Source organism: Clavispora lusitaniae (assembly GCF_014636115.1).
Source record: "Clavispora lusitaniae strain FDAARGOS_655 chromosome Unknown tig00000105_pilon, whole genome shotgun sequence".
Lineage (NCBI taxonomy): Eukaryota > Fungi > Ascomycota > Pichiomycetes > Serinales > Metschnikowiaceae > Clavispora > Clavispora lusitaniae.
The window spans coordinates 740,776-766,791 of record NW_027093978.1 but is presented as its reverse complement, the minus strand read 5'-3'; the positions used below and the strand labels follow the sequence as shown (position 1 = coordinate 766,791).

The window sequence follows — 26,016 nt, the reverse complement described above, 5'->3', positions numbered from 1 at the left end:
CTGTACATTGCATGCACGATATGTCACCAATTTTTGGAATGGAAAGTGAACCAGAGGTTCATACAAGAAAAAACTTATTGTCTGCTTTTTCTTTTTTAATTCCCTCAAGAGAATTAAGCCATGTCTGATTTTTGGTTGAAGTATTTGGATAATCCGACCTTATCGGTATTGCCCCATGATTTCTTGAAGCCGGCTGATAACCGGTCGGTCGAAGGTACAAAGACCTTCTCGATTCCAAACGCAAAAGACTTTACCACCGGATTGGCAATTCTTGCTGCTTTAATCTTCAGACTTACTGGAGATGATGACGTTGTCATTGCCACGGATGCAGAGAGCTCGGGTGTGCCTTTTATTATCCGCCTTAATGTCGAACCTAAAATGACTTTTAGCCAGCTTTTGGAAAAGGTCCGTGGGGAATTCGAAACGAACCAACGGGAGGCAAAGTCTCACACTTTAGATGAGATTGCTGCTGCAATCAAGGCAAAGAAATCGCTAGATAGCTATCCTGCTTTGTTCAAGGTTTCTTATCAGCATGCTAGAGAATCTCAAAAGTTGGAAACATCTGTGGTCGGATCTGTGAGGGATATGGCCATATTTGTTTCACCAGACGGCCAGTTCCATATTTTCTACAACTCTTTGCTTTATCGTAGCGAGAGAATAGACATCTTGGCAGAACAGATTGCTCAGTTCTTTGTTACCGTTGAAGAGGATGCATCAATTGAAATCACCAAAGTGAACTTGGTCACAGATAGTCAAAGAGCACAATTGCCTGACCCAACTTTGGATTTGGATTGGAGTGGATATCGCGGTGCCATTCAAGACATTTTCATGAAAAATGCTTTGGAGTTTCCTGACAGAGATTGCGTGGTGGAAACCAAGTCTTTTATGGATGCAAGCTCTAAGACCAGAACATTCACCTACAAGCAGATTAACCAGGCGTCGAATATTGTGGGAAACTATTTGAAGGAGACAGGAATCAAGAAGGGCGACATTGTGATGATTTACGCTTACCGTGGTGTAGACTTGATGATTGCCGTGATGGGAGTATTAAAGGCAGGAGCCACTTTCTCTGTCATCGACCCGGCTTATCCTCCAGCAAGACAAAACATTTATCTTTCTGTGGCCAAGCCGCAAGGTTTGATCGGTTTGGAGAAAGCCGGTATCTTAGACGAACTTGTGGAGGTGTACATTTCTAACGAATTGAATGTGGTATCTCACATTCCCCAATTAAAGATTTGTGATGACGGGACACTTGTTGGTGGTGAGTTGCCAGGCACTACTGGGGATTGTTTGGAAGCATATGCATCTTTCAAAGATACTCCAACTGGTGTAGTTGTGGGTCCAGACAATAACCCAACGTTGTCATTCACTTCTGGTTCAGAAGGCATTCCCAAAGGTGTCTTGGGCCGTCATTACTCCTTGGCCTATTATTTCCCATGGATGGCAAAGAGGTTTGGTTTATCCTCCGCAGACAAGTTCACCATGTTATCTGGCATTGCACATGACCCCATCCAAAGAGATATGTTCACGCCATTATTCTTGGGTGCACAACTTTTGGTCCCTACCGCAGATGATATTGGAACGCCTGGCAAATTGGCTGAGTGGATGGCCGAGTATGGTGCTACGGTGACGCATTTGACTCCAGCCATGGGCCAGCTTTTGAGCGCCCAGGCAACTGCACCTATCCCAAGCTTGCACCATGCCTTTTTCGTTGGTGATATCTTGACCAAGAGAGATTGTCTTCGATTGCAGACTTTGGCGGAAAACGTCTTCATTGTCAACATGTACGGAACGACGGAAACACAGCGGGCGGTTTCGTACTTCGAGATTGCCAGCAGAAGCTCCGATGCCAACTACTTGCGCAACTTGAAGGATGTGATGCCAGCGGGAACCGGTATGCACAATGTTCAGTTGTTGGTGGTGAACAGAAACGACCGGGCACAGACATGTGGCGTGGGAGAAATCGGTGAGATTTATGTGAGGGCTGCGGGCTTGGCAGAAGGATACCGTGGCTTGCCCGACTTAAATAAGCAAAAGTTTATCACAAATTGGTATGTGGACCCAGAGAAATGGGTGAAGCAAGATGAGGCGAACCAACAGCCGGAAGAAGCCGAATGGAGAAAAGCTGGGTGGTTTGGTCCCCGCGACCGCATGTACCGCACAGGCGACTTGGGACGCTATTTGCCGGATGGAAATGTCGAGTGTTGTGGCCGAGCAGATGACCAAGTGAAGATCCGTGGTTTCCGGATTGAGCTTGGTGAAATTGACACAAACTTGTCCCAGCATCCTTTGGTGCGGGAGAACGTAACGTTGGTGCGCCGTGACAAGAACGAGGAGCCCACGTTGATCTCGTATATTGTGGCCAAGGAGTGTCCGGAGTTGACAGAGTTGAAGGACGACGTGGATGAGCACAGCGACCCGATAGTTCAAGGCTTGGCCGTCTACGGGCCATTGATCAAGGACATTAAGAAGTTTTTGAAGAAGAAATTGGCCAGCTACGCCATTCCAACGTTTATCGTGCCGTTGGTTCGTTTGCCGCTCAATCCTAACGGTAAAGTGGACAAGCCTAAGTTGCCTTTCCCTGACACGGCACAATTGGAAGCTGTGGCTAGGTTGACGGCAGCTTCGCAAGGTATCAACCAGGACGAGCAATCGCTCAATGAATTGGAGACGGCTATTCGTGATTTATGGCTCCAAGTGTTGCCCACACGGCCAGCCAGCATTGCTCGTGACGACTCCTTCTTCGACTTGGGCGGCCACTCCATTTTGGGCACACGCATGATTTTCGAGTTGCGCAAAAAGTTGAATGTGGACGTTCCCTTGGGCGCCATTTTCAAGAGCCCCACGCTTGCAGGCTTTGCCCATGAGGTGAGCCAGCATATCAAGGGCGAGTCAGCGCAGTTGGCTGGTGCAGTGGAAGAGAAAGAGACTGAGGATACGAGCGTGAACTACGCCGAGGACGCCAAGCACCTTGTAGAAACGGCATTGTTACCACTGTATCCTTCGCTCGGAAAAGTGGACTTTACGCAGCCTGTTTCGGTGTTTGTTACAGGAGCCACTGGGTTCCTTGGGTCATTTATTGTGCGCGACCTTTTGTCTTGCCGCAAGGGCAACTTCAAGGTGTATGCGCACGTTCGCGCGGCCAGCAAAGAGGCCGGGTTGGCGCGGTTGCGCAAAACGGCGCAGGCGTACGGCATTTGGGACGAGGCGTGGGCGCAGCACATTGATGTTGTGTTGGGCGACTTGGCGCTTGCGCGCTTTGGCTTGCCCGAAACCGAGTGGGCCACGTTAGCCAATACAGTGGATGTCATCATCCACAATGGTGCTCTTGTCCACTGGGTGTACCCATATGCGCAGTTGCGAGACGCCAATGTCATTGGCACCATTAATGTTTTGAACATGGCTGCCACGGGCAAGGCCAAGCACTTTTCCTTCGTGTCGTCGACATCCACGCTCGACACGGACTATTTTGTCAATGAGTCGGACGAGTTGACGGCGCGTGGTTTCAGCGGAATCCTGGAGGCAGACGACTTGTCTGGGTCTGCGCTGGGCTTGGGCACAGGCTACGGCCAGAGCAAGTGGGCGGCCGAGTATATTGTGCGGCGTGCGGGCGACCGCGGCTTGCGTGGGTGCATCACCCGCCCCGGTTACGTGACTGGGTTCTCACGCACAGGCGCCTCCAACTCGGATGACTTTTTGTTGCGTATGTTGAAGGGCTGCGCCGAGTTGGGTGCATACCCGGACATCACCAACAACGTCAACATGGTTCCGGTAGACCATGTGGCTCGTGTTGTGGTGGCTTCGGCGTTGTTCCCGCCCCAAAATGACCACTTGGCCGTGGCGCATGTGACGGGCCATCCTCGTATCCGCTTCAACGAATACTTGGGCGCCTTGAAAGTGTACGGCTATGACGTTCATTGCCAGGACTATCCACTCTGGCGCACTGCGCTCGAGAAGTTTGTTGTGCAAGACTCGCGGGAGTCGGCCTTGTTCCCATTGTTGCACTTTGTGTTGGACAATTTGCCACAGGATACAAAAGCGCCTGAGTTGGACGACCAGAACGCTGTGCGTGCTTTGAAGGCAGATGCCGCTTTGCTGGGTGAAGATGTGAGTGCAGGCAGAGGCGTCGACGCTGCCCAGCTTGGCATTTACCTCAGTTACTTGGTGAAGACTGGCTTTTTACCTGCTCCAACCGGCCAGGGTAAACCATTGCCCGAGATTTCCTTGACCAAAGAGACTTTGGACCTTGTGACTTCTGGTGCTGCGGGCCGTAGCTCGGCCAACTAAGCGGAGAATCTTCATTGAGCACCCCAATGTTTTCAATGGATAAAGAATGCTGATAAAATAGATTGGAAAGAATAAACGATACAAAGTTCATGGGCATGATCGCGCGTATTTAAGCTACATCTGTAATACTACGGTGAGGCTATCGTGATGCAACAGCATTTCTCATGTTGTCTCAACCGTTTGGAAAGTTCGCTGCATGTTCACAATTTCAAATATTTCTTTCGAATCTAGCGCTTTATGATGACTAACGTTATCATCAGTAGCTTTGAAAACACCATGCATTAACAACTTGTAATTAAATTAAGCTAAAACTGGATAGCCATAAATGTCGTGAAGCATAAAGCGTTTATTTTCTTTACAAGCCACCCACTGAAAATCATCTTAAACGACACTGTAAATGTGGAAATAAACGACATTGAGATTAAAGTGGTAATATTCCATCATGTTTATGCGGACGTTGGCTGCCTTCCACTACGTCCATAACCAGTAAACTGATTATATGAATGGACAGCTCAAAGGAAATTACGGTTTGATTCGGTCTTTCTAAAGTTGTTCCGTTCAGCCATGCAGCTTTTCTCGGCTGCAGTCTTGAACTGCACTAATTATTCGATATATGCAAAACAGAGATGTACTACTGTTAAAACAGACTAGTCATAAAAGCAAATAAAGTCCTTATAATTCTTTGTCTAATCTCTCGGCCCTTTTTCCTTTTCTCTCTCGTTTCTGTAACACTTCTGAGTTGATGGCCCTATCTACTCTGCTTAATTTCACTGCGCATGTTTCGCACTCCACAATTATCTCCACTCATTTCTGTTAATTCTTTCAAGTCTCTGATACCACTTCATTTCATATACGCCTATTTGCTTTAGGGCTTACTGCGTTTGCTGTTTCCGTCCTGTTTCCTTTTGGTTTGTCTATCTACCATTCATTCCCAGATCTTTGACTTGTCCATCTATCATTCATTGCTACATCTTTGACTAAATGAGCAAAAGCGGCTCGATTTCGCCTAGTTTTCGAAGCCCGTTACGGCAGTTACGACATTCTGGCACCCATTCCAGGGGGCCTAGCATTGATTTTGCTCCCCATGATACCGATAAGAAACGTTTGGTGGAGCAATTTTACTCCACGGAATCGCATAATACCAAATCTCCTGTAACCAACGCTGCTATAGCCACAGGTTTCCGCTCTAATTTGTCGAGCGGTAGCTTCCTCGATGCAAAAGATCTTGTTCAACCGGCAAACCACGAGGCTTTGGCTGATGAAAAGTTCAAAGAGTTGGTTGCTGCAGGCCAGTTGAAATTTGTGGCTTTGGACCGAGAATTGTCCAGTTCGCAAGGGGCGGTCGAGTCCTTGCTCAATGTGGATCTCGATCGTCCTATTGAGGACGAACTCCAGTATTTGGAGCAGTTGGTTTCAGATGCAGCACTGGGCCTTCTACGGACGCTGGGCCACAGCAAGCTAGAGCCCGAAGCAACAGCCACTGCTGAATTGGCACGTTTAAGCAAACATCTCCAGGAACTTCACAGTGAGGCAAGTCAGGCACGGGAGGAGCTTTTACTGGCAGCAGAGAAACTCAAAAGCCAGTACAGCTCAGAGCTCCGATCCAGTGTAGATAAATTGGAGGACCTCGAGATGACACTCCGCAAATTGGATTTGCGCTTCAACTACGCAAAACGCAGCACCTCGGAAGCGAAAACGCTATTGGCTAACACTATTGAGACCAAGATTGCGCTTTTGGAGAAGGTGTCTCAGCGATTCGCAGAATACGATCTCCAGCATCGGCGCCGGCGCATACGGCAGACTGTCAGTGCTTTGAGCGTGCTAGTTTTGCTTCTTTGTATTTATGTGGCCGCCCATACCATCCTGTGAGGTCAGACATCATTCGTATAGCTATCGGAGATTGTGGACAAACACAGCGCCTGTCGTCATTTACATAGGTCATCTTGCGATGAAATACAACGGAGATACGTTTTTTTCTAATGTATTGAAGACACACGATACGCCAACGTATGAGCTTCTTAGGTCATGAGAGGCTGTATGTCACGACCACATAAAATTACAAGGCAGGATCTGGGCTTGGCTGAAAATGTTGCGTGTTGGTATTATGCAATTAAATGTTTATCATGGTTGATTGCTGTTCGTGCTACTGGCTTATACAGTTCATGCCCCGGCTGTTTGAACCCGCATGGAAAATGGTCTTAGCAATCAATGCTAATGCTGACAAGTGCTCATTGATAATTTAGAGACAATGCAGATTCTTAGATACAATGACGCCCATCAGTTTTATGGCCATGTAACGCCCCACAATTTGCTAGTTGGAAGCTCTTGCTTCCATTATAGAAGAGGAAATGATGTATGTAAACTATGACCTACAAGCAACGATATTGCGGCTTCTTTTGAGTATGGATCGCTCCGTATTCTGCAATCCTCCTCTCCCACATGGTTGCTAGTTCCCAGCTTCCCGCGGGGTCTGATGTCCACTGACTCTGACATGATACGATCAGAAGCAGCAATTACCGACCCGAATATGGTGTATGCACCATATGGGCATCATCATTTCGAGAAGCTGGCTGGCAAGCTACTGGCCTCTTCAAAATATGCCTTAAAGCAGAGCCTACTTGAGCCTTGGTCTTCGGCTCCCGCAATATAATCTACTTCGTTGATGCAATTTCATGTGAAGTGTAACGTCAGCCCGCGTCGTCTGTACTTGCCCCGGAAAATGTCCTTCCTCCCCAAAAGACAAGTGTACAGTAGCGTTGAACAGTGCAGGAAATTAGGAGGTGATGCATATGGTGGAGTGGTTTGTGATGATCAAGAACAGAACACCTACACTGCGATAAAGGCCCTTAGACGAACAGAGGAACCAACGATGGGAAAGAAAGAAAAGAGCAAATTCTGACATTTTTAAAGCTCCAAAAATTCGCTGTTGTCCACTGTCGTGGAGTCTCCCCATAGACTGTCCGAATAGCGTTGTGGATTGCTTTTTCTGCAGTATGCACTACCTGAATTTCACCATACCTAACTACTGGCCCTCACTATTTACCTCCATACTTGAAACCATACAGTCGTACTGGTACCGCTTCCCCGCAATATCTTCTGCTGCTTTTCCCTACATACATTTTGTCTCATTCTGCTTTGTTCACCTGCTGCTTTCCCCTTCCTTTCCCCGCTTGAGGCCCTTATCCTAAACATTGAGTGTATAACCACCGCTTCTTGCCTCCCGGTGTCCTGTGATCTGAACCAACACCAATCATGGCCGAGATTTTCTTTTTGAATGTCGAGCCGCCCGCATCGGCGCCCGTTTTCGGGCTTCCAACTAGCGCAATACACCACCCTAGCTCATTGGTTGCCCTCATATCGAGCCTTTTCCAAAAAGGCAACAGTGAGCAAGATATCGACCATATCGTCATGGTCATCTTAGACCCGACCTCTACACATGGTGCTGGTAGAACAGAGCTAGATCGTTTGTCATGCGAGGACACGACTCTTTTGCTCCGCTACTTCTTCTGCCACTTGAACTTGGTTGTTGTGGATGTCAATGCTCTTAAATCGGGCAACAACGCCACAGTTTTGAAGTCCGCAGTAGATAAAGCAAATCTGGTGCTCAAGGATAGGATTTCCCGCGTGGCCACTTGGACCGGAACGGGTGGCTTCAACGTGAATGATTTTTTTGGCGATGTGGCTTTGGGCGTCGATCACAAGCAATCTTTGGCCATGTCAGACGTCATCTCGACCATGTCGTCTATGCTTGACCATAATGGCAACAAGACTCCCGTAATTGAAGCGAAATTGAAGCATCTCTTGCATTTGATTGTGAGTCATGTCGATTTCAAGCTTTTGTTGGAAGACCACTCGGACGCTCACTTGGCCAAGTTGTGTCATTACGTGGGCCACTGGTCCTTTCCTGCTCACGAGCTTTCAAATGATGACTTGGTTTACTGCGTCTTTTTGATCTTACGCCACGCTATTGAGTTTGCTGAATCTCAGGGAGAAACTGAATTCCTGACATCTTCCAACGAGCTACTTGCGCTTGTTTTTATGGTTAGAGACACATATAACAACGGCAACCCATTTCATAATTTCCGTCATGCGGTTGATGTCTTGCAAGCATGCTTCCACTTCCTTCTCCGGATGAAGTGTTTGCCCGAATTTCTTCAATTCGAACTGGACCCACATACAAACGAAGAAAGCTACTTTAAGGGCATTAAGACTGCTTATGACTCTGTCACTTTGGTCGCCACGCCTTCTGTGGAACTAGAAAACGATTCAAGCGTCCCTCATTTAAACGCTCGGCAAACTTTGGCTTTGTTAGTGGCGGCTTTGGGTCACGATGTTGGCCATCCTGGCGTCACCAATGCATTCATGATCAAAAACAACGCACCTACGTCTCAGATTTTCAGCGAGAGGTCTGTGCTAGAGCTGTACCATTCTTCTGTTTTCATCAACAAAATCTTACGAATCAATGCGCCTTATCTTTTAGAGCAGAGTGCTGGCCCTGAAAGTAAGTTAACGATGAAAAACTTGATTATTGGGAGTATTCTAGCTACGGATATGGCAGAACATTTCGAGTACATTAACAAGTTGAAGACTTTTGGTCAATACTCCTCCAATGACGAAAAAGTCACATTGATCTCGTCTCTTTTGATTAAGTGCGCAGACATTTCTAATGTCACGCGGCCGCTCCGAGTCTCGTCGCAATGGGCACTGGTACTCTCAAGAGAGTTTGAAGAGGTCGATGTGCTAGACAAGTTAGTGTCGACCAATAATAAAGTCAATCTTAGTGTCAAATATCCCAAGTTAGCCTACAGCTTGGACGATATATTGAATACCAATCCTTACATCCATAAGGGTCAAATCTTTTTCATTCTGACTTTTGCCGAGGGCTTGTTTCGGAGTATTCTGGAGCTTTTACCCGAGCTCTGCTTCACTTGCGATATCATAAAAGAGAACAAGAGTTTTTGGATGAAAAGGAATCAGATGACAGCGTGAAAGAGCTGTGAAGATTTTTGTAATTTGCTTAATTTTTTTATGGGGGACGTGCACCGTCGGGATTTCCTGACTACCTAGCATTACTAGTTTGTGGTTATTCTTATGATGATCACCAGGGACTGGTCGCTTTATGTATTGTTACATATCACAGCCTGAAGGGCCTAATAGACATCAGAATAGAGTATGAACATGCAAGCATTAGAAAAGAAGCATGTAGTCAGTTCGTGGTTTCCTGATCATCTATTTCCATGCGTCCTTAGCTCTTTCTTCAGTAGATGCAAATTATCACACGCAGTTCAGGTTGCATGGAATGTCTCAAGAGAAGACAGTAAAAGTCAGTGTTGTAAAGTTTGTGAATGAAGTGTATGAAAAACCACGAGGCGTACCAAAAACAACTAATATAATTAAAGGGCTACATGATATCCTTACGTTTGTATCCCCAGAAGAGAATTTCAGCATATCTTAACATTTCTCAACTGTGCTCACATGGTATACTGAGGTGAGTAATATTATCCTATCTAACGTGAACTCATGGGTATCCTTGTAGAAATCCGGCCACATTCCTTCGAACTAATTATATTTTAAAAATCAAAAAAGCTAGCTTCAACTTTTGCCTTATCATAGGCAACTACTGTATCTGCACATAGTAGGGCCAATGAAGCTTTGGATCTGGTGCACTTTTTCTATAGAGGAAAAAAAGTCGGTGTATGCGGTCACGTGCCCTCGGCGCCTTTTGTCCAGTCCACGATGACTTTCAGTCTTTTTTCCTGTCTTCACCAGGTTCCCTGTCAGCCACCACTTTTTTTGAAAGACACTTTGGCGGTTTTTCAGAACATTGACTGTTCTCCACTGCCATTTGATTTGTCTGCGACATTGTCTTGCTCGGTTGTAACTCAAGTGATACTCTCTCATTTCTACCACTAGCGTGCGCTCCAATTAACATGGACCCAAACGCTAACTTCATGTCGCCAAAATTCAAGGACAGACCCATCATCTTGTCTCCACCGCCTGTGGAGCAGCAGGGCGCTGGAAACTTCTCCTTGGGCTCAATGGACCAGCCTGCTCCGAACTACCAAAGAAACCAGAGTGTGGGCTACAACTTACAGCAAGAATTCGAAGCGTTGAAAGCAGACTTGGACTTGGACTTGAGCAACACCAACGTCAACGAAACCTTGTCAGGCCACGACCTCTCGTCCAACGCCGGGCCATCCTCGACCACCATGGCGCAGTCAGGCTCCAGAATTTTGTCTGGAGGCCCTAGTTTATTGTCTCCCAGCACCAGCAACCAAGGGTACTTGGGGTCGAACTTGTCGGAAAGCCTTTTGCGTGATCCAAACTTGTCTTCAGGAAACGGCGGCTCCGGGCTCCATGGGTTGTTGAACAACAAGAGCACTGGTTTCTTGCCACCGCTTTCGTCTGTGCCTAGCCGGCCACAATCGGTGAATGATTTTTCAAACTTGATGCCCCGTCAAAAGACTTCGCAGTTTTCTCGCTTGCAGCAAACTAGTAACTTCTACCCTGACGTGTTGGCCTATACCAGCTGGATGGAAAACTTGAGCCAACAGGAGTTCATGGCGTTGCTCGATCACTGGTGCAGCAGCTTGCCCTTTGACATTTTGCTCACCATGAAAGCCAAGTTGGAGACACATTTGCACCAGGGCCCCCAGGCTTCTGGACCGCTGGTGTTTGGTAAAGTCGGCGGCTACTCGCAATACCATAATGACTTTGTCTCTGACATGGAATCCATGTCTTTGGGAGACAGCATGCGCCTGACTTCTACTATGGGCCTGGGTGGTCTAGTGCAGCCCAAGCCGAAAACGAACGCTTTCAAGAGCCACTTGTTTGCTGACCCAAAGGTCCAGAGACCGAAGCTGGCCGATCCTTCGTTGCACAACCGCTTTCTGCAAGGCCAAAGTCCGATGGACCGGGCCCGCTCACCCACCTCGCACTTGTACGAAAAGACCAACTTCTTGCAGTTGGCGGCTGCAAGCAACTCTCTGCACATGTACAGCCAGGGTCAGCATGTGTCCAACAGCTCGGAAGAAGGCTTGGACTCGTCTGCAGCATCCAAGCTCGGTGCACTTGCCACAATTAACTCCCGTGTTGCCTTGGACTCAAACCGCAAGAACCACCAGCCTGTGGCTCAAGCACGTGGACACAGTGCTCTTTCATACGAAGAGTCCATCAATAGAATGGGCAACTCGTCTTCTGTGCCGGCTAGTACGTCCCAGAAGTATTCTGTTGCTGCCGCCTTGTCGGGTCCTTCTGCTTCTGGTATAAAGGCTAAGAAGGACACCGAGTCGCCGGCTAAAACCTCGCTCAACCCAAGCAACAGCCCTTCTTCCGGCAGTTCGTCCATGCCGTCGGAGATTGCAAGTCCCGAGTTGTTGAACAACATTCCTGCCTGGTTGAAGTTGCTCAGATTGCACAAATACACGGACTGTCTCAAAGACGTCCATTGGAGAGAGTTGGTGGAATTGGACGACCAACAGTTGGAAGAAAAGGGTGTAAAGGCTTTGGGTGCGAGAAGAAAGTTGTTGAAGGCATTTGACGTGGTGAAGCAGATGAGAACGTAGACGTTTTCATTGCTCTGCAAGAGGAAGCAGCCGTCTCTGTCGCCAGTAATGCCCGCCTAGGTATTTGACATATCTACGTGTATATAGAAGAAGCATTCCTCTTGTGATTCATGCGTGGTGAAGCAAGTGAAAATTATACATTAATCCTAAACAATGACGATGTGCCCGGCCCCAGTATCAAACAATCACGCAGCAAGAGTTTGTCTTCTTGGCCTGCTTGTAGAACATTCTAGACGAAGAAGACAACGCCTCCGACTTGTCCACCAACGAATCTAGCTTCTCGCCTCTTTGCAAGACACTTTCGATGGTCTTGTGCAACACAATCTTGGTTTCGTCCAACTCCTGCTGCACCTTCATGATCGAGTCCGCTTGACTTGGGTCCTGGTACTTCTTCAAGTATGTTTCCAACTTATCAAAGGTCAAGGATGGGTTGGTAGCCGTCACCAGGCCCCATTCACTGGATGGGTGTAACGACAAGTACTCCTCCAATATCTTGTTGATCAAAGTGTACGCTGGTCTAACTGGGTACTCTTTGTCACTGATGATGACACAAGACAATCCTTCGGAACGAGTGTACGTGTGGCCAATGTAGTTTCCCTCCTCGATACTTTGTCTCTGACCCGCAGGAGTTCTTTGGGACACCGTTTCAGAAAAGAAGGTCATGAACTGGGACACGGAAGACCTCTCAAAAAAAGAAAACTGCGAGAGGTCTCTAGCGGAAGACAACTCAACAACGGAGTCGCCCACTTTCAAAATGCCTATGTAGTATATCTTCATAGCCTGTTGTGTGGTTTTTTTTTCCTTGTTTGCTCCATTTTATTGTTGCCCATTAAGTCTTGTGCGGTTTCTGGTCACGTGTTTGCATGGCACCTGGTAAACGGAGCTGAAGGAGAGAAAGTCTATGAAGCTGAAAGTTCCGTCATGTAGGTAATAAGCTAAGATGAATATTTTCTTTGAGGAGAGTATCAAGTGAAAAGTATCTATAAACTGAGAAGGTAGACTCGTCGTATTCGCATCGATAATCATGGAAATTGTTCCATATCTTATCGCGAAATGATTCTCGTCACGAGCGCTCTCGCACAAACTACACTCCAACTCTCAAAGAAGCCGTGCTTGTTTCGATATTCAGCACATATGGCCCAGTCCGCCCCAAATCTGGATTCGGCGCCCTCTAATATAAAAGTTGTCATTCTTGGAGATCTGGGTGTGGGCAAAACATGTTTACGATCCCAGTTTGTCCACCATGTATTCACTAATGCATACAAAGCCACGATCGGCGGGGACTATTTAACGACTACGATAGAAATAGAAGATAAAAGCCGACCGTTGCTGAGCACAGAGGGAATGGATGGGAGCCGAATAGCTCCAACTACTAAAGTGAATCTTCAGATCTGGGACACTGCTGGTCAAGAACGCTTCAACCTGATCTCGAAAGCGTTTTACCGAGGAGCAGACGTGGCGGTTTTTGTGTATGATATCACCAACTACGAGTCTCTCTTGAGTATCCGCGACTGGTTCGCTCGTTTCTTGGAGCACTGCCATGTGGAAAAACCCGGCGTGGTTATTGTGGGAAACAAAAGTGACAAAGGCAGTGAGCGTTGCATTGACCATGAGGAAGTTCCCGATATACTTTGTAGAAACAGCACCACAGTCATTGGCCACTACGTTGAAAACTGGGAATCAGACCTGCTTGAAGTGTCTTGCAAGCAGTTGGCACTAGTTGAGGAAGTATTTCGGCGAGTCGCTGAACTTGGTCTCTCTCTCGCATCGCGAGACATCAACAACAAAAGCATAGTCGAGTTCGATGGGATTGACTTTGCTGAAAGCGCAAGGCTGCCCGTGTCACGGTGCGCATGTTAGGCTTACATGTATATTTGCTAATGAAACAAAGTCGGATTTTGATATGTACATGTTACGTTTATGTATAGGGTGGCTGAGTATTGGTACAGCCTCTATGCCTCCTTGGAAGTGTCAGCTTCAGAAGGTTGTTCGTACACAATAGTGTCGTCCACAAATTCTTCAGCAACTTCTTCGATAATGTCGATTTCTCTAGGTTCGGATGCTTTACCGGCGGCAGTTTCGTTTTCGTTATCTGTAGATGGAACTGGCTCGTCGTCTTCATACAACTCTTCCTTGTAGTGTTCTGGGTGCTGCTTGAAGCATGTTCTCATGGCCTCAAACTTTTCGATGCAATCAATACCCTTAGGTTCCGTTTCAGAGTAGACAAAGCAAGAAAATGCAGCCTTGAACTCTTCACCACATGGACCATGGGCCATACCTCCCAAACATGGACAGTCCCAATTGATTTCGCCAGTTTCTGGGTTGTAAGCGGCACTCTGTCCTCCTTCTTCTTCTTCGGGTTGTGTCTCACTTTCTTCAGAAGCAGCTGATGTAGATGGCTCCTTCTTTTCGGCCTCAACCTTTTCTTCTGCGGACTTTACGGCTTCATTCTGGTCCTTCTTTACCTTCTCTTTGTTCGCATCATTGCTGATGGTAGCTATTGGGAAGAACACGAGAGAAGACAAAACCAAGGTAGCGCCAACTGCAGTCTTTGTGTATGTGGTTGATCTAGTAGTTCTAGCAGTAGCCAAGCCTCTCGAAAAGACTCCAGGACGTAAAGCTGACTTGAATGCTGACTTAAACATAATAGTGGCAATAAATGAAGTAGTTGATAGTGCTCGAAATTTTCATTGAGCTTGCATATGGCTGACTAAGCTAGGGCAATCAGTAAGGATTAGATATAGGAAGAAAAGAGTATGTAACTTATATAAGTACTAAGCTAGGTGAATTGAAATACCATTGAATTGTCATATTTTTGTAAGAAAATGCTTTTATTTGTGATCCGCTGATTTTTTTTTATGTTGGTAATTGTGATTTGACTTAATCAATCAAGAATCTGCGATAATTAAAAATGTCTCGTGGAAACTACTCCTAGTTAATTGCTTCATCAGCAGAAAAAAAATAGAGAATTACAGAAAACTAATCAACTCTCTTCAAGAATGGCTTTCTTCTAGACATCTCATAATGTCAGCTTGTTCTCTAGACGACGGATTACTCATTTCTTTCTTTCTATGGAAAAGCCATTCCAAAGAGTGAACAATTGTCTCTCAAATACAGAAAATGTAAAGTACACAACCAATAGCTCTCATAGAACACTTGTATTTGTAATTCACTAAGGGATTTCTCTATTTACAGAATGATATCATCTACGTCTGACATCTTTAGATAAGTCGTCAATTTCAGGAAGAACTTCTTTGACAGGGGCAGAGAGGGTACTAGCCCAGAGCAAAGAGCAAATCACGGTGATGACAGTACCGGCTCCGATCATCCGAACAATTTTGATCGTTTTCTGGGACTCTTTTGTGTTCTCATCACCAATCTTATCGAGATATAGATTGATTTTTTTCGCTTGTTGCTTTATAGCGTAATTTCTTCTGCTTAAAAGAAGGCATGAGTGGGAGGGCCTGATGAAATTCCTGCTGAACATTGCAATCACTCGGTATCTTTGTAAGGCTCAACTAGTTGTAAGACACCAGTTAGATCAGCCCAGCTCTATATGCACTCAAGTCAAATGAGTCTTGTACTCGATACATTGTTCATATAATGTTTCATTTACAGTATTTCAAGCGTAAGATTTACAAATTAGTTCCTTCATTTCTATTACCTTACCATCTGAAGCAAGACTTACTCCTCAGTAAGTACGTATACTATCTCAGATGATGTCGCACTAGACTTGCTTGTGCTTGCCTCAGACCCGACTCAAAAATGACTTTAACAGTGATAAAGATACAGGAGTCTTCTCATCGCCTTGATAGATCCAGAGAACGTCTTCACTGATGAAACATTCGAAGATTCTGTCGTTCAGAATGGAGATCTCATAAAGCTTGTTCATATAAGAATCCGTACGTTTCGTTGCCTGGAAAGATATACCATGTTCAATACAGTAATCTTCAACCACATCCTTGAAAGTAGCCATAAGCCCATGAAGCGGGAGAGCATTGACACTAGCTCCTGTCTCCCACTTACCGTTCGCTTGAGCCAATTTTATAGTATCAGATGGCTCCGGAAACAGGTTGCTTTCAATATGTGGAAGTGCAGGAGGTTGGATATCTCTTTGAGTACATGACGCTATGAGCTTTAAAGCACAATTGATGTAGAAGATGCAGATAGGTTCAAGCTTGATGTATTCGGCACAAAGTGAGATGAGGCTTTGCTGACATTGAAGATACCACGATTTTATCAGCTCAGGATCTTTTCGTATTTTGTGACCGAGGCGCTGGATCCATAAATTGAATACACAAAACTGTAAAATGATTTCTGCCTGAGTTAGTGTGATTATCTCCAAGGAAAATGCAAGGTGAGCGAGAATACGAATTCTGTCTACCTCTTTCTTACTCCCTTCAAAAGATCCCGAACCAAGGAAATGAACTAGGTTTTCTAATAAAGCATCTAGGAAATGCTCTCGAAAAGATGTTGGATCAGAGAACTGATCCAAAACGATAGACCACGTCCTTTTAAACTCAGAAATGGCTGGTTCAAGATACTCAAGGAATCGATTCCAAGGTTTTTCTGCTGCACTCAACTGCAAAAACTGCTCCTCCATAAAGGATAAGTATCTCTCATTGAAAATCTCGAGTACTTCCTGAATGGAGCTGTTTTCCCAATTAAAGGACAGAAGACATTCAATAATGCTGATGCCAATCTCTTTCTCAGGTGTCCAGTCATAGTTCCGGATACTAGGTATTATTATGGTGTCGATGCAAATACTTTCCACGAGAGTAGTGTTAATAACCACGGGAGAGTCGAGCCAAAACGAAAGAACACAAGAGATCTTTTCGAGCAGCAAAGTTTCACTTTTGAAATAGTTTTCCAAATGATAAACAATAAGTGAATCCCATTGATTAAGCTCAAATGAGAGATGATCAGTGTCGATTTTTCTGTACAACATGGACCACTCGATTATGATTTTGCAGAACTTGCTGGACTCGTTAGGTTCTCGAAGAAGCATACCAACATATTGGTTTGCTATAGATGTGAATGAGTCTATGCATTTAGGATGCTTTGCCAAAGGTTGGGAAGTTATTCTTTCGAGTACACTTGTGCAATCCTCTAGTGTCTGATTTTCAGGTGAAACACACTTTAGTAGGAGCTGCATCAACTCATTTGTAGTTTCTAGTTCTTCAGCTTCCAGACTTGCACGCTTCTGAGCATTTTCTAGTCCAAATTCAAGCGTACGAATCTGTTGATTAATACGCTCGAGCTCTGTGTTAATGCTTGAAAGTTTGGTGTACTCAGCTGCAGCTTTAACAGAATCACTGCTAATACTGTCGGAAAGCTCCTTATAGTGCATTGGAACGTGTGCACCCTGTGATTCGAGAAGCTCTATAATGGAGTAAAGATCATAGGTGGGTTTTGCAAACTGGACTGTTTTCTTAATCGGTTGTATGTCATCTTCTTCATCACTGCTTTCATTATTTCGACCCACTTTCTCTTTGATGCCTCCCACACCCAATCCTTGAGGACGGAGCTTAGTCTCTATAGGATTGACAATTCCCTCCTGATTTCGTCCCAATCCTTTGCCCAGCTGATATCCCATTTTCATCATAAGCTTCGCTCCTATACCATACTTCTGTACGTTGGTATCGGAACTTTCATATTGGCTCTCCTTCATTGTAGATTTTGTGTTTTTGTCGTTTTCACTGTCCTCATCGGAGTAGTCAGAATATTCGTTGCGTGCAGCCATTGTTCCCATAGACATTTTGCCTGAAAGAGACAGAGACGTGTCACCGTCCCCCAGTCCAGAAGGCTTGAAAAGTAAACCCTGGGTATACTTCGACATGCTTATCTAGGAATATCTAACTTGGCTCCATCATGTCACAATTCGATGGTGCACATAGTGTAATCGCGGACTGTGGGGGACCAGATCCATAAGCTACAGCGATGCATACAAAATAGACCAAAAGCTTAAATACGTACACACTTCTAGCCTCTTTCCCTTATTTATCAGCCATTAAGGAAAGTAGCCTAGCCTCGTTTTTGTCTGCGGACGGCGACTGGATCTCGTCTAGGCCTTCGCTGATGACCTGCACCACCGAAGGCTGATTATATTCGCCAGGCAAAATCAATTGCTTTGGAATGAAGTCGCCAAACTTGCGGAGCCAGTCACGGCGCCTCTCCCTTTCATCCTCCTCAATATGTAGCAACTGGCCATTGAGGAAGTCATTGAGCAGTTGAAGAAACTTACGTGGATAAATGTACTGCTCATAGTACAATTCCTTCAAATACTCCGAATGGTAGATTTTCTGGAAGCTGGTGTAGTGGAATGTTAGCTGGCTAAGAACATCCACATATGCATCGATCGTCTGCTTGTACGACAGGGATTTGACATTCAATGAGTTGGTGCGAAGCACTTCTTCGCAGCGAAGGAAAAGAAGCACTAGTCTCACCATCTCCTCCTCCTTGAACGACCGGTATTCCTCAAGCAAATCCGTACTCAAACTGATAACAGAGTCAATGTGTGGCAATTTTTCATCGACAAATTTTGCCGCCCGGGTTTCATTGTTCATGATCACATCGTATATAGCACTGAATTCTTTCAATACAGACGGTAGTTCCAATGTGTCATTGTGCAAGACTTCATAATTGACTTGGTTTTGCGACGAATCATCATACGTGGAGACAGCCAAAACACACTGATCATAATGGTTCGTGAGCATCTCTAAGAGACCTGCAAGCTGTTGCTCAAGCGCCAAATTCTCCTTGAGTACAGCTCGAACGAAGTTGGATTCGTGTCTGGGAGGAGACGTAGGCATGAGTGCATGACGCACCATCAATTGCACATCAACCACTTGCGAATTGTATATCCGGGTGGCTTTGTTGTAAGTGGAAGAGTTTTTGTGCCACTTGTGGGTCAAGTCTTGCAACAGGTCTTTCAATAACAGAAGCACCTTGGTGCAGTTTTCTGTGTAGATGGCAATGTTATTTTGAAGAAGCTCGATCTCGCTCAGCGCGAGGAAGTCTGAAAGATGGCGGTAGTCTTTCCTTTCCTCCGGAGCAACCAAAAATGGCGGCACCTTTGTTGTGCGGAGCTCCCCCAATACCTTTGCAAGTGCTTCTAATGCGGGAACAAGCAGTTTTTCAACACAAGACTGGAAGCCAGAAACCGTGGTATCTGCGATTTTCACACGCAAGTGCTCAAAGAGAGGCGTGATGTTGGCATGCTGGTCTTTAACTTGATCTATATTGCTTTCGGCTATTTGGAGGCGTTTCGGTAGCAGATCGCCTAGTACATGCGACGTGGATTCAAGAACAGCCTGGGCCAGCGTCGAAAGTTCCCGCGCCCACTCCAATTTCTTGAGAGCGTTGTCCCGCCAAGCCTTCACTTCATCTTTGGAAATGGACATGGGCCGAGACGGAATAGGATAAAGTAGACTTTGGTTGATAACGGACTGCATGCCTTTCAAGATAATCGGGATGTAGCGCGGGCATACAGATTCTATGCGCACCCGGACCTCTCACCATTCGCACTGAAAGAGCACTTGTGCCATTTTCATCAAAGAAACATACTCGCACATCGACCCTGCGGAATGGAGGCTCTAAGAAAATTGCGTGAGGCAGCCATTGAAAAAAAGCCGGTGCAGTTGCTCACAGAGGCAAACGAGCCAACAGATTCCATCAAAGATGCAGTGCACGTGAAATTCGGCGACTCTGAACCGTATGCGCTTGACCAAATCACCAATTTTTACAACGAGGGCTCTCCTCAGCCTCTCAAAGCAGTGGTTTTTTGCTGGTTGCACGACAAGTCTTCGATCGTCGAATACAAAAACGCATGTTTGGAGAATGGCGTGCCCGACTTCAAGTTTTTGGTCAAGACAGACTTAACAACATGGTTGAGCGGCAGCGCAGACACATGTCAGTTCATCAAAGAGGAGGGAAAAACCACACAAGAGGGAACGGGAGCTACGAATGGTGCCGATGTACTGAGCACAGAAACGGTCAAGAGAAAGCTTGATGATCCGCAGTTGGAACGTATATCGGCATTAGAGGTGAATTCCATCGACCACAACGCAGCTTTGAGAGGCACGAAAAACATTCTTCTCAAGAGTCTCATATCAGACGCCAAGCGGTTTTCATCTCAGTTGAAAAAACTGAAAACAGTCAAGGGATCCCACTCATCAGTTCAGACCAATACCAAAAAACAGCCCATCATCATAGTTTCGCCTGCTACCACGGCGTTGCTTTCATTGAGCAATATCAAAGAATTTTTAGAGGAAGGCCGTTTTGTGGAGCCCTCAGTGAAGAGAGCAGATTCTGGCGTTGTCATTGTGAACCACCCTTCCGACAAGTTGATACCTTCGGCCCAATCAATAATGGTGGTGGACAACGCAGACTTGTTCACGAAACCAGAATACTGGGACAGGGTGATAGCAATCTTTACTACTGGCCAAGCCTGGCAATTTTCTAAGTACAAATACTCCAAGCCGGAGACGTTATTTCAACATTATGCTGGATTCTATATGGCATACCAAGGAGACGTCATTCCAAAACAAATTTCCGACTGGAATGTATCGGTTGTGAAGGTTGATCGTGGCGAGAAAAGGTTTAGAGACAAAATGATTGTGAGGGACTTGTGGCATCTGTTGGAGAAGATCCTCATTGCCAAAAATTACGGGGCAGAGTAAAAGAAATTTTTAAAGATTCATTCTCTAATCTCTATGTACAAATGATATAATGGGCAGAGCCCTTCAGACGAACTTTTAGTGGTATTGCTTCTCCAACAGCACGAATTTCTCGTAGATTTCCTCCACAGTTTTGTTTTCCACTTTACGACTATCTCTTGACCTTATTGCAACGGTACCATTCTCAATATCTTTATCACCCACCATAAGAATATAAGAATATCCCTTTTTAACTGCATCCTTAATTCTGTTTCCAACAGTTTCGCTTCGGCGGTCCACGTCAACAAAGAAATTGTATCCTGTCATTGGAGCAATGCTTGATTCGCTATTAACAATATCACCAACCAATTGCTTCTGCAATTTCTCTGCAGCTTCATGGTGCTTGTCAGAAACTGGGATAATGATTGCTTGCCTTGGATTAATCCAAAACGGCCACTTACCCTGGTAATGGTCTAACAAGATAGCAAAGAATCTTTCTAAAGACCCAAAAACAGCGCGATGGATCATTATCGGCTGATTATCTCTGTCACCATTGCGAGAGATGTACTTCAACTCGAACCTAGCTGGAAGCTGAAAATCAAGCTGAATGGTACCCACCTGGTGCTTTTTGTTGAAGGCATCAGTTAGCAAGATGTCGATTTTTGGTCCGTAAAATGCACCATCACCTTCTCTGATAGACCATTTGTTCTTACCAGCAGTGGTGTCCAAAACAGATGCAAGCTGAGATTCTGCTTCATCCCATGTTTGAGCGTCTCCGATAAACTTCTCCGGCCTGGTACTAAGAAAGAAATCAACGTCTTTCGTGCTGTCGATCCCAAACACATTGTAAGTGTCTTTGATAAGGTTGATGGTATTGGTGATTTCTTGGTGTATCTGGTCCATCTCACAAAAAATGTGGCCATCGTCCTGATGAAATCTTCTAACTCTTGTCAAACCAGATAAGGCGCCAGATGCTTCATTACGATGGAGAGACGAAAAATCCGACAATCTTATAGGTAACTCGTTGTACGAACGCTCGAACTTGGAGAAGATGAGGCAGTGGCCTGGACAGTTCATGGGCTTCAATCCATATTCATGTAAATGGGCCTCTTCGGAGTCTTTTTCTTTAGTCAAGTCATTCCCTATAACCTTGAACATGTCATCTTTGTAATTGTCCCAATGACCAGAGACTTCCCACAACTTCGTTTTGTAAATGAGTGGTGTAATGACTTCCTGGAAACCATACTTGAGCTGCTGATTCTTCATGAAATGAACGAGTTTGTTGAAAATTCGTGTTCCATGGGGCAAGAAGAATATCGAGCCTGGGGTGACAGGGTCTGTGATATATAAAAGCTGTTTGTTCGAAATCGCATGGTTAGCTTGTGTCGAAGACTCTTTAGCGGCAGTGCTGGAGCAAGCACGAATACTTTGCAAGAGTCGTGGTCGGAGTTTATTGAGCATGAAGCTTTCAAATCACAAGTTAAAGAGAGATCTTGTTATGAGGGCCCTGTATGGAAAAAGTCACCAGTGAGCCCAGTATCTGAAACTTGAGATTTGAGCACAGCTACGGCTGAAATGATTATATATGTACATACATTAGTACCTGAGCTATATAATGGTATGCTTTATCCGGACACCACAATCCAAACCAGTGGGTCGTGTGGTACTATGGAAAAAAACGAAACTCAATGATCGATGCACAACAAAAAATTGGATCGAAAGCATCTTCAAGTAAGTTCGGCAACGTCAAAACGTAGTATAATGGTGATAGAAATACACTTCGTTATATGGCATGTAAAAAGTTACGCTCAAAGGTTGTTTAATTTGCAGTGATTTCCGCATGTGGAGGAGCAAGGGAATTGTCGGCAGAGTCGCCAAGCAGAGCGTTCTTCTCGATTTTAACATCCTTCTTAGCATCTGGTTTCTGTTTCCACGTTTTGATTTTGGTTTTGAATCCACTGAAAGACTTGAACTGACGTGTAGTACGCACCCATTTTTTACTAGGAGCACCTGATTTATCTAGAGAATGGGTCACACTGCTGACAGTTAGTCCCGCAGTAGACAGCTCTTTCGGACCTGTGTTGATCTTCGGAGTCAGATTCTCTTCTCCTGGAGCGGGAGAAGATCCTTTGTGGTCAGATCCATTGCTAGCTTTTTTGTCGTCTGAGGCGACTTTTTTCACTCTTTTCGTTTTAGGAGGCGTAAAGACAGGAAGTGTCTTGAGAAACTCCGATGGAAGTGTAAGCTTGACTAAATGTTTCTTTGTCGCCATGGGAAGTGTTGATACAGAAGATGTCGGATCAGGTATGGGTTTGCAAATGCTCTTGTCTTGAAGGGTTTTTGAGCTATCTTGTTGAGTTGAGCTAGAAACTGTTTTTGGGCTATCAGTGGGGCATTGAACTTTACGTTCTTTGCTTAAAAAGGTTCTTGAGCTTTTGTCTTAGTTACCAAGTGTGGATGGTTTTCTTTTTTTCTCTTTCGACTGAGTGCGACTTTATTCTACCTCAGGATCGCAGTTATCTCCACCATACCAGATTAATATCTTACCATAGCCCATGCCTGAAGAAATTCTATCGCGTGCTTCTTCCCGATTGGACGATCTTAGCAATGGCCTTAGACTTGATGTTCGGGCCCACCAAAGAACATACGAAGGAGCCTACACCAGAACAGCCATTTCTTGTCTCTCCTTCTCCATTGTGATTCTCAAGCTTTTTTCGTCCGAGTTTCTTCCAATTGGAATGGTTTACACGGCTTATGGGTGTTTAGTATACTTTATGGGTGTCATCAAGGCTGGTACCGTTGACACGTACTACAATGCTGAAAAAGATGCAGTGGAGTTTAAAACGGCGGGAAACTCTGTACTTTTGCTTACAGGAATCAGCTTGGCCAGCTACATAGCACTACTCATATTTGTGATTAGGCTCTGAGCCTTATTTTCTATATACAGATAATATCGTGTCATTAATCATAAACGTATCGGAGACTAACATCATGCTAAAGCACCAAGCCCGAATACAATCACTTGCACAAGCAACTGGATAGACCAGAAGGCAACTTTTCTCATTCTGACAAGTCTCGCTTCGTCGTCAGCAACGTAATCGACGAAACTGTCGTAAACTTCTTCCGATATGTCGTCCATCAACAAAGAGTCGTAAATGGTCCAAGATCCACTAAAGTCCTTGATGTTTTTCACCACACGACTAGTCACTTCAATGAACGCATTTCTCAGGTTGATGTACGCCACAATTGGCCTTATGAGCGCATAGTTCACGTAGCTGAGTTCGGGGGCTTTGAATGGAACCAGCGCACGAACATTATTTAAACGGATAGTCAAGTCAAGAACAAGATACTTCAGAACATCACTAGAAGTAGTATTGTCGTTAGTTAAACGGGTAAAGTGGTCTTGTTTCTTTTGGTTGACTTCTGGATTGCGGTATCTGGTAGCTTCTTTTTGAATCGAGGCTGCAATGATACCCACAATCTCTGATACATTGAGCTCCTTCACATCTTCAGGCACCATCACGTCTCCAATCATATCGACCTTTCCAGAAGAGATCCAACCAAATGGCCCTTCCAAACCTGTGTTGAGATGATCGATATTGAGAGAATCCACCCTGAGTCTATTCACTCGCTTGTAAAGCTGTTTCGCTGAAGCCTTCTGGTCATTGTTTACTTCTTCAAAATCGTTCAAACGTTGTCTTTTATGGACAGTGAAAAGTGCGTTGTCGTAAGCACCGCTCATGTTGTTGGCGTTCAAAAAATCATAGAAGAGCCAGTGTTTACGGAGACGAGCCAACTCACAATTGTAGATGGCAACTTCAAATGGACGGAAATTATTGGGCTGCAACAAGGTGAAGAGAACATCTTCCATGCGGAAAGAGTTGAATTCGAAGTCTCCCACTTGGTAGACATTCTTGTAATTGGTAGCGTCATCATCTGGGTCCCAATGAACATGAGTCCTATCCACAACACCTCGAATGCCCTTCATTTCCATTGTATCCACGATTCCAGTACCGTTTACCCACTTACTGAATGAAAGGGAAATGTTGACTTCTTCAATGGTAAGATCAAACTGCGTATAATTGCCATCGTCCACAGCTTCCTCTGTCATTCGATCTGATTTGTCCATACTTTTCGCAAAGGCTTCTGCTTGAGAGCCCTTGAAGAACCGCTTGGATAGTTTTGGTCTTCTGCTCACGAAGCATTTTTTGAAGGAGATCTTGCCGTCAGACCACCCAGGAACAATTGCATGCTCGAATGTGACAGTCAAGTTTGAGTTTTTGGTGATGAATTCTCCCAACTTGCGAGCAACAAATTCCTGAGCAAACACTGTATTGAAGACGAAAATAAGAAGCAGCACAAACGTAGTAGTGCCTAGGATCAAGACAAGAGCATTGCCCACCATTAACCATGAGAACAACGCCAGGTAATCATCTGTGTTGAGGGGCCGATTGGATTTCTTGAGAAGCCATTTGAACCGAACGCCTAAGCGGGAAATCACATTGTTTGCCCGCGCCAAAAGCTGCTCCTTCGTGATGGGTTTCCTCTCTTCCACTTTCGGGCTCGGCTGTTCTGGAGAAAGCTTAGGTGCACTTTTGGTTTGGTCCGCCAAAGGCTTTTCTTCTTCACCATGTTTGAATGGTATTTTTTGTGGAGGAGGAGCCTTCTTTTGTGCTTCAGAGTTGAAAGTGCCTTCCGATCTCTCTGGGGCAGAGTCCTTGCGATGCGATAAATATCTGCTAGCGGCGACGGAAAATAGGACGTTGCTGGATCGATTAAAAGTCGGCCTGGGCCTTGCACGCCATAGTATTTGACTGGGCCTAGAGACGAGAAACTGTGGCCTCGCAAGCAGGCGTAGAAAGCTCATGTGGAGCAAAAGCGATTGAGCCTTGGGAATTCTGTGGAGAGCGCGCGAGCCGAGCAAGCGATGAAGCCGCATACAAGCACAAGCGCAGTTTTCTACGAGGAGAGGACAAATTCGGCGAAACTACATGGCGTAACCTGACGAAGATAGATCCTGTGAGCTTTCAAGCGGGTCGATTCTAGCACAGTAAAGCCAGCTTCTTTGATACTATTATTATTATCATTATCACATTATTATGAGTATTATTATTACATTATTATTATTGCGCTATCCCAGCATATAAGCGAGCAAACAATTTTGTCGGTCTTACCCCAGTAGTCTCAGGTTCTAGCTCATCACTGGCAATTTGTTCTACTTATTGCGATCTTCCTGGGATCATCTGGTTTCGATGCGAGTGCAGGTAGTTCAGCAGCTTGTCTGTGAGGTTATATAGACAATTAAGTGGTTTCTGTCCTCATTTGTATTAGCCAATTGTACTGGGAGCTCACGGATTCAATTCTCAATCAAGATCGACACCAAATGCAAAGCTTCGTCTGTCATCGTGTTTCTCCATTCCACACTTCGCTTCGTAATGCTACAACATCCAGATGATAAACGTACTTTATTATGTTTGGAGCAATCTCGTTATGTGCACTTGCCCCGC

The 26,016-nt window shown here is 45.3% G+C and overlaps 14 protein-coding genes across 14 annotated transcripts; 7 read left to right on the top strand and 7 right to left on the bottom strand. All coding sequences in view use genetic code 12, as the record gives it.

Moving 5' to 3' along the window:
* Positions 1-120: 120 nt before the first annotated feature.
* On the top strand, positions 121-4,287 carry LYS2 (L-aminoadipate-semialdehyde dehydrogenase; the record flags this gene model as incomplete). Its single annotated transcript, XM_002615518.1, has 1 exon — positions 121-4,287. The coding sequence occupies one exon, from the start codon at positions 121-123 to the stop codon at positions 4,285-4,287; it is 4,167 nt and encodes a 1,388-aa protein (XP_002615564.1).
* A 981-nt stretch (positions 4,288-5,268) lies between these two features.
* On the top strand, positions 5,269-6,156 carry FOB63_003366 (uncharacterized protein; the record flags this gene model as incomplete). The annotated part of the gene is made up of 1 exon (XM_002615519.1): positions 5,269-6,156. The coding sequence occupies one exon, from the start codon at positions 5,269-5,271 to the stop codon at positions 6,154-6,156; it is 888 nt and encodes a 295-aa protein (XP_002615565.1).
* A 1,383-nt stretch (positions 6,157-7,539) lies between these two features.
* On the top strand, positions 7,540-9,276 carry PDE2 (3',5'-cyclic-nucleotide phosphodiesterase; the record flags this gene model as incomplete). Its single annotated transcript, XM_002615520.1, has 1 exon — positions 7,540-9,276. One exon carries the CDS (start codon positions 7,540-7,542, stop codon positions 9,274-9,276), a length of 1,737 nt encoding a protein of 578 aa, XP_002615566.1.
* Positions 9,277-10,217: 941 nt separating this feature from the next.
* Positions 10,218-11,852, top strand: FOB63_003364 (uncharacterized protein; the record flags this gene model as incomplete). The annotated part of the gene is made up of 1 exon (XM_002615521.2): positions 10,218-11,852. One exon carries the CDS (start codon positions 10,218-10,220, stop codon positions 11,850-11,852), a length of 1,635 nt encoding a protein of 544 aa, XP_002615567.2.
* Positions 11,853-12,029: 177 nt separating this feature from the next.
* On the bottom strand, positions 12,030-12,629 carry YKT6 (palmitoyltransferase; the record flags this gene model as incomplete). The annotated part of the gene is made up of 1 exon (XM_002615522.1): positions 12,030-12,629. One exon carries the CDS (start codon positions 12,627-12,629, stop codon positions 12,030-12,032), a length of 600 nt encoding a protein of 199 aa, XP_002615568.1.
* A 276-nt stretch (positions 12,630-12,905) lies between these two features.
* On the top strand, positions 12,906-13,712 carry YPT7 (Ypt7p; the record flags this gene model as incomplete). Its single annotated transcript, XM_002615523.1, has 1 exon — positions 12,906-13,712. One exon carries the CDS (start codon positions 12,906-12,908, stop codon positions 13,710-13,712), a length of 807 nt encoding a protein of 268 aa, XP_002615569.1.
* A 92-nt stretch (positions 13,713-13,804) lies between these two features.
* Positions 13,805-14,497, bottom strand: MIA40 (Mia40p; the record flags this gene model as incomplete). Its single annotated transcript, XM_002615524.1, has 1 exon — positions 13,805-14,497. The coding sequence occupies one exon, from the start codon at positions 14,495-14,497 to the stop codon at positions 13,805-13,807; it is 693 nt and encodes a 230-aa protein (XP_002615570.1).
* Positions 14,498-15,600: 1,103 nt separating this feature from the next.
* FOB63_003360 (mRNA splicing protein) lies at positions 15,601-17,691 on the bottom strand (the record flags this gene model as incomplete). The annotated part of the gene is made up of 1 exon (XM_002615525.1): positions 15,601-17,691. The coding sequence occupies one exon, from the start codon at positions 17,689-17,691 to the stop codon at positions 15,601-15,603; it is 2,091 nt and encodes a 696-aa protein (XP_002615571.1).
* A 157-nt stretch (positions 17,692-17,848) lies between these two features.
* Positions 17,849-19,306, bottom strand: FOB63_003359 (protein kinase regulatory subunit; the record flags this gene model as incomplete). Its single annotated transcript, XM_002615526.2, has 1 exon — positions 17,849-19,306. The coding sequence occupies one exon, from the start codon at positions 19,304-19,306 to the stop codon at positions 17,849-17,851; it is 1,458 nt and encodes a 485-aa protein (XP_002615572.1).
* A 132-nt stretch (positions 19,307-19,438) lies between these two features.
* CDC73 (Cdc73p) lies at positions 19,439-20,533 on the top strand (the record flags this gene model as incomplete). Its single annotated transcript, XM_002615527.1, has 1 exon — positions 19,439-20,533. One exon carries the CDS (start codon positions 19,439-19,441, stop codon positions 20,531-20,533), a length of 1,095 nt encoding a protein of 364 aa, XP_002615573.1.
* Positions 20,534-20,608: 75 nt separating this feature from the next.
* On the bottom strand, positions 20,609-21,970 carry MST1 (threonine--tRNA ligase; the record flags this gene model as incomplete). The annotated part of the gene is made up of 1 exon (XM_002615528.1): positions 20,609-21,970. One exon carries the CDS (start codon positions 21,968-21,970, stop codon positions 20,609-20,611), a length of 1,362 nt encoding a protein of 453 aa, XP_002615574.1.
* Positions 21,971-22,328: 358 nt separating this feature from the next.
* Positions 22,329-22,781, bottom strand: FOB63_003356 (uncharacterized protein; the record flags this gene model as incomplete). The annotated part of the gene is made up of 1 exon (XM_002615529.1): positions 22,329-22,781. One exon carries the CDS (start codon positions 22,779-22,781, stop codon positions 22,329-22,331), a length of 453 nt encoding a protein of 150 aa, XP_002615575.1.
* Positions 22,782-23,064: 283 nt separating this feature from the next.
* Positions 23,065-23,436, top strand: FOB63_003355 (uncharacterized protein; the record flags this gene model as incomplete). Its single annotated transcript, XM_002615530.1, has 1 exon — positions 23,065-23,436. One exon carries the CDS (start codon positions 23,065-23,067, stop codon positions 23,434-23,436), a length of 372 nt encoding a protein of 123 aa, XP_002615576.1.
* A 62-nt stretch (positions 23,437-23,498) lies between these two features.
* Positions 23,499-25,448, bottom strand: FOB63_003354 (uncharacterized protein; the record flags this gene model as incomplete). Its single annotated transcript, XM_002615531.1, has 1 exon — positions 23,499-25,448. The coding sequence occupies one exon, from the start codon at positions 25,446-25,448 to the stop codon at positions 23,499-23,501; it is 1,950 nt and encodes a 649-aa protein (XP_002615577.1).
* Between the last annotated feature and the right edge of the window lie 568 nt (positions 25,449-26,016).